The following is a 17842-nucleotide window of genomic DNA, read 5'->3' on the forward strand; positions in this document are numbered from 1 at the left end:
TGTTATTCTAATTGTATAGTATCTCCACTATACTACCTGTATTGTGTTTTATAAAAACGTACACGTCAGTAAAAACGAGTAATACATTTTTTTTTACTAGAATGGGAAGGCATGACCCGCCCTACTCGGCTTCTGATTGGCTTACCCTCTGTGGTCTGACCAATCACACGGCCCATGCCAAATTCTAACCAACCAAACACAGAGCCTGCGAAGGCAACTGGTATTAGCCAATCAGAGGCAAACAAGGGCGGGTCATGACGTCGGAGTAGTAGGAAAAAAATTGCCAACCAGGAAGTGGCTATTAAGCTAGCAAGGCAGAATGAGCAGCTGAGACTGTGGTACTTTGACAGGTTAGTATCCATTTACTCAATGAACATGAAGCTAAAACTGTCGATAATTATGTTCTATTTGCTTACCAATTAAACACACTTTATATTCCGACAAATCGATAGAAAGATAGTAGTACTTACGAGTAGCGTGCAGCATGTAAGCAACGAATTGCAGGGAGGGCGTAGTGGCGAGTTACTGGATGTTAACTGGATTTGCTGTGGTTAAAACAGGTGTCAGTGATTACTACTTACCGTTATTTAAATAGGATACACTTTGCATAAAAGTAGAGTTTAATTACATAACGGTCAGCGCTGTGCTAGCACCTATCCTGTCGTCACACACCTTGCAAGGTTAACATAACAGTTAGCTTTAACCGCTTTATTTTAGCCTGAGATTACGTACACCAGGCTCATACTTACAAGTACACACTTCTTTCTGTACTTGTACAATGCACACTATGCAAGTTATTATAATACCATCCTAGATCGTCCTTATGATAAGGACGATCTAGGATGGTAATGTAATACCTTGCTTATTATATATTGTACACAAGGAGTAGAGTCATTTTTATTTATATACATTTTTATTTATTTATAATGGACAAATGCAAAAACCAGTTGCTTGATAAGTGCGTTAGACATCAGTGCTTGAGGCAGACATTGAAATCCCTTTCAGTTTTCATTGATACTACTACACATACAATTAAACTATTACATTAAAATATCTTCCTCCCTGTTGTCTCCAGCTTCAGAAGGGCATGATGGGCAGGCAGAGGAAGAGGGTGGTATCGGGTGAAGCTGTTCCCCTTCTGCGGAAAGATGACAAGCCCCCTGCATTTCACCGAAAAGAGAAGAAAAAGAAAGTTGATATTGGCAAAGTTTTCATCAACATCTCCATTGGCCTTTGCATATTCAGCCTGATCTGGTTCTTTTACGCCCTTCACATGCGATCAAAGTTGGCAAAACGGGTGGTGACCCTGCACCCGTCACCTCTTGTCCTAGATGCCAATAGCAGCAGTGCCAAGGTCTCCACTGAGAGGTTCTGGGGCTCATACAGGCCTCAGGTCTACTTTGGCATGAAAACCAGGAGTCCCAGGTCGATGGTGACAGGTAGGCTGACGCGTTCAGCGTCAAGCTGAAGCTGCGCTGGTTATGTTTAATTTAGTGAATCAGCAGAATCCCATTGGGAATACAAATATTTTTCCCTCGGGCTACCTGGCTAAGACAGGTAGACAAAAAAAAAAAGAAAATATATTGTCTGAAGAAGTCTGTTCCTAATTTGTGGTAGAGTTAAAAGTAAAATCTAAACCAAAGTCACTTTTTTGTTATGTAAAGATCAGATATGAACATATTTCAAGCAAGTTAAGGAGCATTGTTGACTTGGATTAATATAAAAATATATATTTTAACCTCTTAAACCCTATTAATGCTGCTTTGGAATACGCAGAGCTTTATTTCAAATTTCAGCAGAGTTTCTAAGGATGCTAAATGTACCATGTTTCTTTTTACATGTATTACCGAGAACTTATGTTTTGTGTGTGTGTGTGTGTGTGTGTGTGTGTGTGTGTGTGTGTGTGTGTGTGTGTGTGTGTGTGTGTGTGTGTGTGTGTGTGTGTGTGTGTGTGTGTGTGTGTGTGTGTGTGTGTGTGTGTGTGTGTGTGTGTGTGTGTGTGTGTGTGAGAGAGAGAGAGAGAGAGAGAGAGAGAGAGAGAGAGAGAGAGAGAGAGAGAGAGAGAGAGAGAGAGAGAGAGAGAGAGAGAGAGAGAGAGAGAGAGAGAGAGAGAGAGAGAGAGAGGTGGATTTTCACTAATCACATCTATAATGTTTAATTGCACTAGATTGGGGAAATGGTTGGAAACAAGCCTAAGCACTTGACTAACTTAAGTCAATTTTGGCCTCAGTTTAGGTCAGCCAGATGGGACGACCAATTTTGTTTATTAGTAGACAGCGTAAAGTAGACTGTTTTCTAATATTGAGTGACAGCACTTAACAAAGTGCTGCCGTCCTCAAAACCCATTTGGACCTTTTTTGTGATCCCTCCCAAGGTATGATGTGGATGCGTCAGTTTGCCGACATGGATGTAAACCTGAGGCACACTTGTGAGCAGGGGGATCGTTTGCAAGGCTATGGCTGGATGATGCATGATGGGCTCACCTTTGGCGTCCAAGAAATCCGCGAAAACGATTTCACACTAACGACAGAGTTTGTCAAGAGGATGGGAGGGAGTCACGGAGGAGACTGGACATGGAGGGTCACTGCCAAACAGCATGTGAGTACTGGCTGTTTATTCAGCCTTATGAGTAGATGTTCTCAAATGTGACCCCCATGTTGATTTGTTTCAAATTTACCAAGAATTTTTTGTTTTTTCTTATGTCTATTGTAAGTTTTAATAATGTTAGGCTTTTTACCTTTACCCACCAGAGCTCGGCCCCTCAAGCGCCAGTCATCTCTCTGATGTTTTACGCAGCAGCAGACAGCCAGGGCTCGCTGGAAGCTCATGTCGAGGATAGAACCCGCCTTGCATCCATCACTGGTTTCTCAGAGGAGCTCGGAAACTTTAAGATTACGTTGCGAAAGCCAGTTACCGGGGAATTATTCAATGCCAAATATGCAAGGTAGGTGCATTAATATAGGAGTGAATGGGTAAGTCAGCAGTAGTTTCAAAAGAGGTAGTGGTTTTCTTGAACATGATTTTTTTCTGGTTTGCAATGCTGATCCCAATAGTTAAATGATCAATCAGTGAGTGTAGAAAAAGTTATATATAGATACATCTCCATAGAAAAGTGAGACATTGTCAGCCGGGCTGAACAGTTGAGATGAAGCTGAATATGAGGAAAAGATGCATACAAAAAAATGCACAAAAAAAAAAACCCTATTTGATTGACCATTAATTCTGCAAGTCTGTTGTACCTCTCCTGAGTCCCAGTATCAGTACTTTGATGATACTTTGTAGTAGCCCTACATACCTACGTTGGTCAAAAATACAACCACTAGATGGCAGCGAAAGTAGGATTTTTCGTTTCATTTCATCAATTTGTTAATCCAAAAACAAACTGGAGGAATTAGGTTTTCCTAATTCTGAAAGTTTTTTTAAACATGCTTTATTTTTATATTTATGTATGTATGTATGTATGTATATATGTATGTATATGTATGTATATGTGTATATATATATGTGTGTGTATATATATGTATTTATATATTTATTATTTATATTTATGTATGCATGTGTATATATGCATTATTTATTTATATATATATATATATATATATATATATATATATATATACACACACATACATATACACACACACACACACAGAGACAGAAACAACTGTTGTTTCAGTAATGTTTGACCTGAGTGGATCATGACTCTGCTAGCAACACCCACAGGGAGCGCCACTATTTCAAACTTTCATGAGGGCCAGAAAAGACCAGCATAGCAAAATAGAAAGGTGCATTATGCATTGATAGAAATAAAGAGTTACCTGAATAATTTATTGTAGAAAGATCGTTGTTCAAAATATAAGTGGGGCTTCACCTGGTCACTTAACCTCACCAGTACAATATGGGACTCTCAGGTTATGACACAGTGTGCTAAAGGCTTCACTAACACAGCTATTGCAGTTGAGATCACCAGTTTGTCAGTAACTGACAATGGACAACTTTTAAGATTTTGTTATTGCTTTGATTTTATATAATTTTTAAACGCAATACATAAACTCAATAATACTAACAATAGTTTCTTATCTTTCCAGCTACAACTATCTTCAGACGGTCTCTCCTGGCTTGGAGAAGTTGACTGACATTGTGAAGCAAAGTCTGAACCGTAGGTTTATCTACAGCCCTCCTTCTGGTGAAAAAAGGCATTACATAGCTGTAGACAGCTACAAGCCCCCCCACCACCAAAACCAACAGAAACCCGCTGACACACGGAAAGAGAGTGACTTTGTGGTTTACCAGGTGACCGTCCAGACGCCATTCCAGATCGAAGTTCTGTTTGAATCCGGGAGCTTCCACAGCCGTCCCAACCAACTTGTGGGCTCGATCATGACTCAAGAGCTGGAGAGGAGGAAGGCTGAGTTTGATTTAAAGTTTGAGAATATTTTTGGCCTTGAAAGCAAAGGTTTTAGCCAGGCACATATTAAGTTTGGCAAGGCAGCACTCAGCAATATGTTGGGTGGAATGGGCTACTTCCATGGCCAGTCTGTGGTACAGTCAGTCTACAATGAATACCCACTCCTGTACCCTGAAGGCACTTTATTCACTGCCGTACCATCACGTTCTTTCTTTCCGAGAGGATTCCTTTGGGATGAGGGCTTTCACCAGCTGCTGCTGAGCAAGTGGGATCCCCATGTGACAAGGGAGGCTATTGCCCACTGGATAGACCTGATGAATATGGAGGGCTGGATCCCACGCGAGCAGATCCTTGGAGACGAGGCTCGCAGTAAAGTCCCAGCTGAGTTTGTAGTTCAGCGTAACGAGAATGCCAACCCACCTACACTTTTCTTGGCTCTTCAGGAACTTATCGAACAGCTCTCGTCAAATCCAGAGAAGCCGGCATCTCGACCGACCTTGCCTTTCCTTCGACGGCTTTTCCCCAGACTGAAAACCTGGTTTGAATGGTACAACACCACTCAGACGGGGCCTCTACCAAACTCTTACCGCTGGCGTGGACGTGACAAGGACACAAATCTTTTCCTCAATCCCAAGACCTTGACTTCTGGGCTGGATGACTACCCTCGGGCCTCGCATCCATCAGCAGATGAGCGCCATGTAGATTTACACTGCTGGATGGCCTTGTCCTCAGGCATCATGGCAAGTATAGCTCGGCTTCTCGGCGAGCCCCATCAGGACTACGAACTCTCCCACCAGGTGCTCCGCGACAACAACCTACTGAATGAGCTCCACTGGTCAGAACAACTTCATGCTTTCAGTGACTTTGGCAACCACACCCAGGCTGTGTCCCTGCAGCAGGAGAAGGTGTACGTGCCTCCTGGACAACCTCGTCATCAGTTCCCTGTGGCACGCCTTGTGCGCTCAGTCCGACGGGCCCCCAAGCTGCAGTATGTTAATGCTTTGGGTTATGTTAGCTTGTTTCCTTTTTTACTGCATATTCTTACACCTGATTCACCCAAACTAGAACATATCTTCCGTGACATGAGAGACTCCAATAAGCTGTGGACTCCCTACGGCCTGCGATCAATTTCTAAAGCCGATCCGTTGTACATGAAGCGAAACACAGAACACGATGCCCCCTACTGGAGGGGACCAATATGGATTAACATCAACTACTTGGCAGTCAGAGCCCTGCACCACTATAGCAACAGAGAGGGGCCGCACCAAGAGAAGGCAGCTGCTCTTTATGAGGAACTCAGGACTAACATCATCAATAATGTTTATAGACAGTATGTTGAAACAGGGTATATCTGGGAACAGTACAATGACGGTACTGGTAGAGGCCAAGGAAGCCACCCCTTCACCGGCTGGTCAGCCCTTACGGTATTAATGATGGCTGAACAGTACTGATGAACTGCAGGCTTCATGTCATGTTTTCTATATAGATATTGGCCTTTATTTATCTGGATGTGATTGAAACGTCATGATCAGGTGTCACTATAATAGGTCTTGTCTGGTTGATGAAACTTGACAAACTGAAATTATAAAATCCCGCTGAAAAATAGGCATTCATCATCACATTTCCACACTTAACCATTAATTAAAATAACAGGTTTCACACAAACCATCTCTGAAAGGCAATTTCAGACTAGATTAAGTGCAGCTAACCTGTCTTTACTTTATGTGAAGCCGAGCACTTTCTGGTGCTTGAGTTATATACTTAAGATGCATTTAGGAAACACTTAAAAGGAAAATTTGCCACCTTTTTTTATTTAGACCTTTAATCAGCGCTGGTGGTAAAAGTAGTTCACTTAAATAAATTCTCCAGTGTGTGTGCCCCAATTTTCGCTTCGTCTGATGAATTAACAGAATAAACTCACAAACGTCAATGAAGAAAAAAATATTTTTTTACGCTGAACCAAGACAGGCTTAATTGCCATAAACACACTTTATTTAAATGAAAACAAAATAAAACCCACCAAACATGTCTTGTTTGATCTTTCCACTATCCAACAATTGACAGCTATGATTTGGTTAAAATATATTCTTAATTCACAGAGTTGGATGTGGAAATATGTCGGCTCTTCAAGCTGGTTTCCCATCACTGTATCCCTCTGCCTTCCCAGCTGTCCGTGGGCAGCTGCCCGATGTAGCAGCTCATTGGTGGCGCTCACTCCTTCTACTTTCTAAAGAAGATCTCCAGCACACCTCTGAGTGAGGATGGAAACTTTCCTGGACAGTCACACACACACAGCTTGTGGGATCTCTGGCTTGGTGGCGTCGGCGACAATATCTAACAAAAATGGCCCATGCTGACCTTCATTACAACAGAATTATTTTGTTTCTGTCGGCATTGGAGGGCAATTTTAGCAAAGACACCACCAGTTGGCGTTTGCTCTCGGCAGCTAAGGATCCCGGCCGGCCTTATCATCCTGCTGCAGCCCTTAACTGCCTCTCTATGTATCGGAATCAGTCAAAACATCGTAAAATCTTAAACGTAAAACATACATTGCAAATATTCCTCGCCGACAACATTCTCTGCACTCATGTTTTTGCTGTTTTGGAAATGTAATGCATGCGATGAGAACCATATGTTTTGCATTGCGCCCCGTAGCTACAAAAGCTGCGTCAATGCATACTGAAGACCAACACAACCTCAGTAACAACTGCACAGTAAATGCCTAATTTGGAGAGAGAGAGAGAGAGCTTGAAAATTGGAGAATTTTCCTTTTAATGAGGTCATATCCCACATGCAACTTCCTTGCTTGTTTTTAACTTTTTAATATGGAAAATCAAGACAACCTTTTGATATGCAGGGAATGGCAGGTCCACCTCTCTAAGGGAGGGATTGATGCTCACACACTATATGTGTGATGCTGTATATGAACAACGCTTATTTCTCACACGTCTCTATCTGGGAATATAAATGAGGGCCATTATTTTCCATTGTGCCATGTCTTTTAAATCATACCTTCTCTGTCTTATGGATTGGTCATTTTGATATGTAATTGTTTCATCAGTCTTTTGAAGAAAAAAAAAGAAGAAGGTTCTATACGTTGTTGCTCAAATCAAGGCTTCTAAAAGCAGCTGTTTTGTACACAGCCTGTGGTTTGACTGGCAGGGAATACAACATTGACTGTGACATTGGTTTGTTTTGTTAAAAACAATAAACGGTTTAAATAATTTCCCTGTCATACTGTAATTTATTTTTGGTCATATGTTGGTGTGATTCTCCAATGATGTAAGCAAATGTATTTATTGAATCTAAGCCTAAAACGAGAATCTCTGCTTGACCAAAAATGTACCTTGTACCTGACCTTTGTCATGACTTGATTTTGGTTGTTTCAGCTTAGACCCTGACACCTTCACACAGGACTCTGGTGATTGCTTATTATTCTATTGAGTCCAGAGTGGCCGGGGATGGATGTGTCAGCTGACTCTGTAATCCTTCTTTACAAACACGATCATTGATTTAACGTGGAGTTTTTTTAAGTGTTCACATTTTATACCTTGGAGACTCCACATTTTGCATGTCGTGTAAAGTATTGACATTGCAGAATATGTAATTCAGCTGGCAAGTCTATTATTCCTCACCTGTTTAGTAAGGATGTGTTGGAAGAAAAACTTATTTACTTGTGATTAAGTAATGTTCTACTGTTAAATTCATAATCATATCTTAGTTTTCTTCATTATATGTAGTATTAGAAAACAAGTGACCATGTTAATATTTACACACCAACTTGGCGTGTCTCCTGATAAGTCATGAGACGGTAAGTGTCAATATGTCTCCTTTTTTTTTTGGACTTTGGCCATGGCAGGCCAGATTTTCAGATGACGGGGAAAAGCCCATGATGAAGCGCTAAAGACGTCATGTGTTCTTTTGTGTATTGATAATATGTATTTAAAAAGGTAGTGCTTTGCTCATTCGGAGAGCAGACTTGGATATGCAATTAGTATTGTAACACATATCTCTGTCTCTGCTCTTTCCTTGCAACAAATATATGTCCTGATTAATGATTTTACCACCAAGTGTCGAGTAAATCTTTCTGTCAGGATGTCAGCCCTGCTGTCAGTCAAAGCAGATTTCAACATGCTGTGACCTTAAATACAGCAGCCCTATCCTCTTTCCTTTGTCAGATGGCACATTTGAAGGCCTCTAGCTGACGTCAATCCGCTTTTTTTTTTATACATGGTTTCCATGGAGCGCAGTTGCTGTGAGGGCTAGGTGCTTAATTAGCTAAAATCAAAAGGCATAGAGTATATATATAGATGGATAATTCTTTTCACTCCTTGACATGTGCTGGCATAGATTCACACACCAGGGCATACGGGGCAATGTTCTTATTAATACTTTGACACCAAATATAAAACGTAGAGACTGGGAGCATTGATACGGCTTCTCTCCGTCTGTGTACATGACCACTGGGTTCGAGACTTTTATGAATCCTCTGAATGGGTTAGATGTGCAGTTGTATAGTTGATGGCTTAGCATGGTGCATTACGGTTTCATGACTAAAAATAGTACCTCTATCAGTTAACTGAATAGACCGGTAGCTTCACTACATTTATTAGAAGCTACAGTATTTCTATTCAGGATTCACGACAGATACTGTCGATTTACAGCAACACAAATATACTGTACATCACACCTGTTTGCATCTTGCAAAAGGTTTGAAATCCAATCTTTTAGCATTTTTCAACATTGTAAAATGTTCACTGAGTTAAGACGTTAAAAAACTGGTGTATGATGTATCAATGTGCAACGATTGCTTTCGGGCTCAGTCGTGGGAGACACAAGCTCATCATTTGACCTGTTGACCTGTTAACGCAAAGCACGGTATCGAGGGATTTGGACACAGATGAGCCATATCCTCTGCCTTTCGCTGTTCCTCTCAGAGGAAATGGTTTCCACATCCCTTCGATGCAACTACAGTCGAAAATGCATTTATTTCTTTGAAGAGTGCGGACAATCTGTGTGACTAAAGCACTCACTGCGCAATCCATCCCCCTCACCCAAGACCCTTTTTTCACAGTGAGATGGGATAATAGCCAAACAGCATCAGAGCTAACTAATGTGACTGCATAATAAACAGATGAGTCAGGGAGTATTAATTTACATATCATCCCAACCGTATCAGAGCTTCGATATTGTGAATATTTTGTGATTACCTACGACTAAGGAATTTGCTAGAAAATGCAGTGAACATGGAGAGAACGTATTGTCCATGTGGACGCTGCTCTTTGTTGAAGTAGGATATTTTTTATGATCAATCATTATACATCTGCAGAGTAATTATAAAGTTGTCTCATAGTTGCTGGAAATACCCCCCTTGTAGCACTGACTGCTGTATTAAATGTAATTACTGGGAACTTGTGCTAGAGGGAGCTAATTAATAAGGCATTTATGAGTGGGAAAGAGGCTTTTTGAATACAGCTTAGCTATCATTTTACTTACAATGGAGAGCTACTTGGAATTAAAGCAGTGTAAGTGGATAATTATGCTAATGGCTCAATTTGGATTTAAGATATGGTGGCAGGCTGTATTTGTAGATGATCACTGCTGCTACATTAGAGTGGCTCACACAGGTTTTCTGTGCGTATGTGGGCTTATATATGTTCATAGCATCTCACTGGAGATGTCAGATGTTTTGTCCTGAGGCCATAGTATAATGTGTGTGTGTGTGTGTGTTCTTCTTTGACACAACTTTTTTTTTGACTCCCATACAAATAAACAAGGCCTTTGAACAAACTGGCTATGACGGTTCCTTGTGACGTATCCATTTATCCATTTTCTGCCTTTGTGTATCCCTCAAGCCTCATTGCTATGCATTTCTTAATGTATCAATTTTAATTTGTTGTTTGCATGTTAATATTGTTCGTGGAACTCCGGCGTTGACATCACTGCCCTCCCAGGACTGTGTAACAGTGTTTGTTCTCTCTGACATTTAAACAGAAAGCCGTCATTCCTCTTTTTAATTCAGTTGCCATCAGCATCATCGTCCACACTGGCCTAATTGCTGTTTATACTTTGTTTCTTTCTATAAAATCCCCTCTAGGATCCATCATCTCTGGTTCTCTGTACCCTGTCTTTGCCCCCCAGAAGCTTGCTATTGAGCACCAAACTTACCTCAGCCAACATAGGTCTATGTATGTTATGTAAGGCCCACTATAAATAGGTTCACCCGGGATCTTTTGTCTTTACCTGATTCGCTCTTAGCCCAACAGTTTTTATTTCTGGAGAGAGCTGTGGAAGCTAGTGCAATGTAGAGCTGGCCGTTTCCATAGTTACTTTTGTTAGCTGCAAGCTCTTAACATTCTTCATCTGTTTCCTCACATGTCTGCTGTTAGCTATTTGTTTGAATCTGTTTGCACTGCATGTCCCCTTAATGACTGTATTTGCATCGATAAATCAGTGATGGAAGCAATGCTTTCTGATTATTAATACTCAGATCTTTTCAGACATGTTGCGGTGTCAATGGATAAGGGGAAAGAGCAACAAATAGAATAGATAGGTGTGGGTGCAGATGAGTCAGAGACTAGAATATGTATATATTAACTTTAGTTGGTCAAAAGCACATACACTTAGTCCCATGTTGAGCGATTGTGATTTTGTATCGTGGACGTTATTGAGCATCACTCTAAGGGGATTGTGTTGCATCAGCACATAACCTAGACATTTGCATTTTGACAAGTTATCTACTGTTATAACGTTCTATCAATTATCTGGGAGTGAGGGCATTTCTTTTTGAGTCGTTTGAATCAAACAGTTGAAAATATGAAAATGCACTGTTCTATTTTACAGATTTCTCTTAAAAAATTGTCCAGGCAGTTAGGTAACAGCAGGTACAGTAGCTGGATGCGGCCCAAGAATTTGACTGTCAGAGTGCTGCAAGCATGGATCCAGCAGAGAAGAGGGCAAGGTGGGAGCCATGGAAGTGCAATGTGTGTGGAGGAGTCTGGGGGCATGGTTAAAGAAACACTGGGGCATTCCGCAATCACGATTGGAGAGCTGAATACGATCCTCAGCCATCCCTGTTGTAGAACCAAAGAGTACAGGCGGCTGGGGACCAAAGTGGGCGAGTGCGAAAGTATTTTTGGATCACACGGGAAACCTGCCACACCAACAGCAGCAACAGCAGCATCGGGGCCTGGTACCGGGCTTCCCTAACCCACTCCCACTCTCGGAGGAAGAGCAGGAGAGCGATGTTCCTTCAAAAGAAGAACCACGCTTCCGCTGCTTTTATTTTTCTTATTTGTGCTATTTTGCTTTCAATTGCCCGGCATTTGAATGATGATGTAGTATATATAACTATGCAGAGCCCAACATGACAGAGAGAGAGAGAGTGAGAGAGGGAGAGAAAATAACGAACTTGGCAGCTGAGGCGAGTATCTTGTATTTATAGAAAGTCGTGTTTCCGGCAGAGGTTTCTGTGGTTTTAGCACTCCCAATCCATTTTTGCGGTGTCTTACAGGCCCTATTGTATCCAGGTTTAGATTGAAGATGTTCCCTCATCTAGCGCCTTGGGGGGAGATTTGACTGTGAGACATGTCAGAATGTGATTTGGGGGAGGCAGATGGATTCCTCCAGTTCTTGTGCAACCCTGGCTTTCTAAGGATTGCTTTAAAAAAGCTGCTTTGCATCCACAAACTTTGGCATTAGTCGAAAGTACAACACAGTTCTTGAGGCTCTAAATGCATGTACTGCATGTTCTATATGCATTTAATTACTATATTCATGCTGGCAAAGCTATAGCCTACCTTATTATATTTTTTTGTGTGTAACCTCTCCAGATCACCGTTGGTTTGAAATGCTTTTTCATTTTAAAAAAGCAAATGGCAGCCTCTGCATCTCAGTGGATTTCCTGGTATGGATAAGGTTATTCTATTATTTACTCTCAAACAGTGTGGGTTGCATAGTTGGTTGACAAAATGCCAAGGTATTCAGACTTTGATAACCATATCAACTGATATATTATATTTTAAAATAAGAATTCTAAGTACTCAATTATTGTTTATTTATGCTGTCGAGTAGTTTTGCGGGCGCAATGCCAAAATCAGCTGACACTTCCATTCTCACGGTCTTGTGACAAAAGCTCGTCTGGGTTTAATAGGTCTCAGAAAGAAGAAAAACATTGCAGCTGTACTACACACTCAACGTTGAATTCCAATTGAAAATCCATATATGAACAGAAACTGTGTACTGATTTTCAATAGTGAGTAAAAGTCCTGTTTTGGTTGAAACCAGAATAATAATAAGCTTTCTATTCTCATGGGGAGTTGGAAGTCTAAACTCTAACATGGACAGAAGCCAAATTAGATGTCATATGATCTCCCTGATGTGCGTTTAGTTTTTGTAAAATAGCTTGACTGCTGCACAGCCGCCTTGCCTTGCCTTTGATGTGCATCAGCTGTTTGAGAAGCAGACTGTAGAAGTACAGAATCATCTTGTTAAAAGTATTGTTTTTTGTTTTTCACGTTTCTGGTTATGTTTCAGAAAGCGTCAATACAGTGTAGTACAATACAGCTTACAGATTAGTTTATTGTTGACATCATATCCGCCCTCTTTCCTCATTTCCTATCAAAACACTAATGAACACTGAAGAATAATATTAAAAGTCAATACAAGAAAATATAGAACAGACATAACCGTCCACTCTATCCTGCATCTTGCAGGCGGGGATCTCAGAGGGCAGTCAGTCCTCACTGCCTCTTCAACTCTATCAGGCACCAACCTGCAAGCAAAACTCCCACAACCTGTCCAGGAGTGAACCTGAAAATAACACGGCCATGGGGTTACATATGCAGTATAAAGAAAAGTGTTTTCCTCTCCCTAGGGAAAATAATATTTCACTGCTGGTATGAAAGCAATATTAGGTATTACGCACACAACACAATCAGCTGGAGTAATGCAATCAACAAAAGCTAACATGTGTTTAGACTAGGTGTGCAATTGTCCTGACATTGATATGTTTCAGCATGTAGAGAATAAACGACTGCACTTTTAAAAACACAGGATAATTATATGTAAAGGGAGCTGTGATTTTGCTGTAAGGGAGCATTTTTCAGCCTGCTGCTAGAGGGGCGATAACAATGTCAGTCTGGTTCTTCCATCACTTTGCTCAAGCCTGACACTTTTCAACTACTATTTGGTAGACCGCCATGACGTTGTATTCATGATGCCCAGAAGATGAAGCATAATTAATCAGTTATTCCTCTGACTTTTCCTGGAGCGCCACCAGCAGGTCAAAGTTTACACTTATCCTCTGAAATATCTCAACATCTGCTGGAAGGATAAGCACGAACTTGTATCCAGACATTCATGGCTCTCATGATAGATCCCCTGACTTTTCTTCTAACGCCACCAAGAGTTGGACATTTGTGGTTTTAATTGAAATGTCTTAACAACTGTTGCATGGATTGCCCTGAAATGTGCTACTCATATTCAAGCCCCCCTCAGGATAAACTGTAATCACTTTGGTGATCCTCTGACCTCTATATCAGGTCAAATGTTCCATCTGTCCAAATCTTTTTTTATTTTTACTAACTAATAGTAGTCAGTAGCGTCAGCTAAGTGTTGATCAGCAAATGTTTGCATGCTAACACATTGAACTAAGATGGTGAATATTATTTAAACATTATACCAGCTTAACAACAACATGTTAGCATTGTCACTGAACATTCAGCGTGTAGCTCAACGAGTAGCATGGCTGTAAACGTTTGGTCTTGTTGAATTTGCATAACAAGATACATTGATTAAAATGCATGTATTCATGGTGGGTGCCATATGTGCATGAGTAATGTATAGACATATTTAGATTTGATTTTAATACCTTTTTTTGGACAGACACATTTATACATTGACTAAATTAGAAAGACAGCCTATTTAGGTCAGGACTACATTAAAGCATTCCACTTGTGCTTTGCTGAAATGATCCATTCAGTCGAGGCGCCAACATATCCTTTTATTAAAGAAATGTTTCATCTTCTCTCCTTAGCCAGTACTTTGAACCTCATTTGAAGTCAATATCCTTGTTAAAACACGGAAGCAACTTTGTATCGCTCCATATTCAAACCCAAGAAACAGGAGCATTTTGTCTCACATTGCTCAGATGCAATGGAAAAAAAACAAAGGCTTTCATTTAACTTTCACAGGTATGGAGTTACCCCTGCGCTATAATGTCAGTAAGTGCTAACATTACATAAATCCATTACTTAGTCCCTGTGCTGTGGCATTTTATGGAGGGGAGAGGTTAGCCACACTGCAGTTATCATAACAGCATCCCGTGATCTGAACTCTGTGTGATCAGATTGGTTTTAATAGACTCTGGATTACTTGGAGGCAGTTCCTCAAAGCTAAACATCTCTGGGCCTAGAATTAGAGTGCACATCTGAGGTGAAAACGATTTGTTCAGGAGAATGTCACTGCCGCAATGAAAGAGCTTATATGCTATTATCATACACTACCTTAAAAAGATGACAGAGCAGCGACTCAGAGATCCTTTGATACATTTTCCACTGCTCCTTCAGTATGGAAGGAGATTACATTAAATATGAGAAGTCTGATACAAGCAGACTCTGGATTATGTATAATAGTGTATTTGCCTTTGTGTTGCACTAGTCACAATATATTTTATTAAGTATAGCCCACAAGCTTTTCTACCCTCAATTAATATTGTACATAACAAATATTGTTAAAAAATTGCTTTAAAATACTATTCAAACAGCTTAAGCCTTGAGCTCACGTGAGTCCTTTCAAGTGATTATTGATCAAATGCTGTCTTTCCTGGTGTGATTGTCTATAGCTTTCGGCTATTTATCAATACATTCTTGTTTGTGTACAACAATACTGTACTCTTGAAAATGTCTGCAACAACATACAAAGTATTCTGATCGTTTACTCAAATCAAAGTACAAATACCACACTATAAAGCATGCATTCTGAATGGGACTTGACATAAAACTAGTCCTTACTACTACTATGTGTGCAAAATGGCTCCAGACAATGTTTTGTTATGATATCATGATATTTCATACACTAACATCTTGACTATATCACAATAATTTATGGTTGTAGTCATTTTTACAGCCTTGCTGTTTTTTTGAAGCCATAGAAATGTAGCTGATCACATGTTCTGTGTGTACAATCTCAATCTAGAAAAGTAATTATTAACTAAAGCTGACAAATTGAGTGTACGCATGGAGTACATTTTACAATGTAACCCTGTAAATTTAATGGAATTTAAGTATAAAGTAGCACAAAAAAGGAATACTCAAGTAAAGTATTAGTAGCAAAAAAGACTAACGTGAATGTGATGGCTGTGTAGTGCCTTTGACTATTGTGAAAATAGTATAGGATTAATACAAAACTGTTGTGTTCGTAGTGACCTAAAGATTCCCGGAGTCTGATTGCGTTGACTTCATGCAAATGAATGCCATTTATATGAATGCAGAACCACAGGAACCATTGCGAGTATAGTGAAAGTAAAGTGTGTGCTGCTGGTTCATGTGTGATTACACGGCTGAATGCGGCGGCAGCGTCGCTATCCATGGTCCTGAGCCTCCAGCCGGTGGAAGAGCAGAGGTCTGCTGCAGACCTCGACGTCCTATGAAAGAGTATCGACTTTTTGTAATAGGAAGTGTGACCGCGGAGTGCACCCGGCAACAGATGCGAAACAGAAAAAAATGCTTTGGGGGTTGAAATGTCATGTGAACAGTTGGGTTCAACCACTGAACACCTCAGGGGTGTTATTGACTCCCTTCAATGCTTTTAAAGGCCAAGGGTTCGTTTGGACTGGGCTTTGCAGTTATTCGCCCTGATGGTGTAAGCGACCACAATTTTCAGCGAACACAAGAGAGGGGCTGAATTTGTGAAAGTAACTGCCAGAAAGAGTTGTTCAGTTTAACTGGAAACATGTAGGGCATGCAGTCTCGCCTGGATAGAGGCGGACAGAGAGGGAAGTGTCAAAGGAGAGATTAGTAACTGGACTGGAGCTTGGTCTTGTATTTGTCATCACAACAAAGTAATTAGTGTTTACTTCAAAGACAACCTGACATACTCTGATTTACTCGAATATCTTATTATCTGTGAGTTCTGCCTTCAATCGTTTCATTAATCGTCCTTTAGTGTTGCTTGTTTTACTCTTTTGTTTTACTTTGTTACATTTCGTTAATTTATAATGAAGCACCTTGAAGACCTTGTATTACAAATCAACAACGTCACCTGTCAGGGCTACAAAGAGCCGGTGTCAGGCAAAGAATAAACCTCTTTTTCTACTGCTAGTCTTTTTGAACTGCACATTGGCTGCTTTAGTAATATCACTAAACACAGATCTTCAACAACGGTACACTAGCTGATGATTTGAGCTAGCACAGATTGGCCTATTCATGTTTATAGATTTTTTTTATTCCTGCATGTTAATATCTGGTAAATATGATCGTATTGTTGTTTATCTGTGTTCTACCCTGTTTAAGACATGCAGTGTAATTGCCTGTAACAAGTCTCTGTATGTCTCTTAAATGTGTGATGAAATGACTTTAGCACTGTGTTGATAATTCTTAATATAATTTTATAACATTTTCATATAAGATTATAGCTTGAGTAGTTAAACTTGTTGCAAATGTGTTGCTGTTTCGTGGACTGGGTTTCCAAAAAAGTGTGTTTGACCTATGGCTATCCTGAGTGTAATATCCTTCAAGATATAGATCTTATAAAAAATATAATAACGTTTTAGTTAGTCTACCTTGGCCCTAACACATGTTTGGTTTCTGATTTCGTTATTCGTATTCCAACACTGTGCTTAAGACTCTTTGATCGGTCACATTACTCCTTACTTTCACATTACGCCCCTTGAACTGCGTTTGCATGCCTCCTTACCTCCAAAAACTGGAATGTCCCTCCTGTGGATAAACAAGTCAGTGGAACAGCGCTGGTGTCCACTTTTCTATGTCTTACATCTCATACCATAAGAGGACGGTCAAAACCAAACCGGCGGACGGTGGTGGCCGTTTGAGATATTTCATCTCCGGCGTGATATTCTGAGGGGTGAATGGTGATGAACCAAGAGAGAAACGAGGCCGTCTTTACTTTAATATGATTTTAATGAAAATGATCAATCGTTTTTGTGGAAAGAAAGACCATCATTACAATGTTTTACCATCCAATACTGGTCGCCACTTGTTGCAACGTCAGACTCCATCTCTCCAGCACGGGAGGAGGGAGGATTAGAGGAGGGGGGACTCCGTCACATCCTCTTTCCATGTATGGGCATGAAGTTTACACGCAGCGGGGAATCCTCTCACTGGAGCTGATGAATGGGGAGGAGGGCCGAGGGAGCTGCCAAAGTGTATATAAGGAGAGAGAGGGGAAGTCGCTGATGTGAAATCCACAGCAAGC

At 40.6% G+C, this 17842-nt stretch overlaps 1 protein-coding gene across 1 annotated transcript; it reads left to right on the forward strand.

The window, feature by feature from the left end:
* The first annotated feature begins 298 nt into the window (after positions 1-298).
* On the forward strand, positions 299-7615 carry mogs (mannosyl-oligosaccharide glucosidase). The gene is made up of 5 exons (XM_068589403.1): positions 299-350; positions 1076-1439; positions 2375-2598; positions 2751-2944; positions 4089-7615. Exons 2-5 carry the CDS (start codon positions 1088-1090, stop codon positions 5857-5859), a joined length of 2541 nt encoding a protein of 846 aa, XP_068445504.1. The 5' UTR covers positions 299-350; positions 1076-1087; the 3' UTR covers positions 5860-7615.
* The last annotated feature ends 10227 nt before the right edge of the window (positions 7616-17842 follow it).

The sequence above is a fragment of the Clinocottus analis genome, unplaced genomic scaffold, assembly GCF_023055335.1.
Source record: "Clinocottus analis isolate CAN_PGR_092001 unplaced genomic scaffold, fCliAna1.0.p SCAF_22, whole genome shotgun sequence".
NCBI classification, from domain to species: domain Eukaryota; kingdom Metazoa; phylum Chordata; class Actinopteri; order Perciformes; family Cottidae; genus Clinocottus; species Clinocottus analis.

Bases quoted from the DNA above. Each gene is read 5' to 3' on its own strand.
- mogs (XM_068589403.1), top strand. From the start codon at position 1,088: ATGATGGGCAGGCAGAGGAAGAGGGTGGTATCGGGTGAAGCTGTTCCC. The intron at 1,440-2,374 runs GTAGGCTGACGC...ATCCCTCCCAAG, and splicing joins TCCCAGGTCGATGGTGACAG to GTATGATGTGGATGCGTCAG. The intron at 2,599-2,750 runs GTGAGTACTGGC...TTTACCCACCAG, and splicing joins GGGTCACTGCCAAACAGCAT to AGCTCGGCCCCTCAAGCGCC.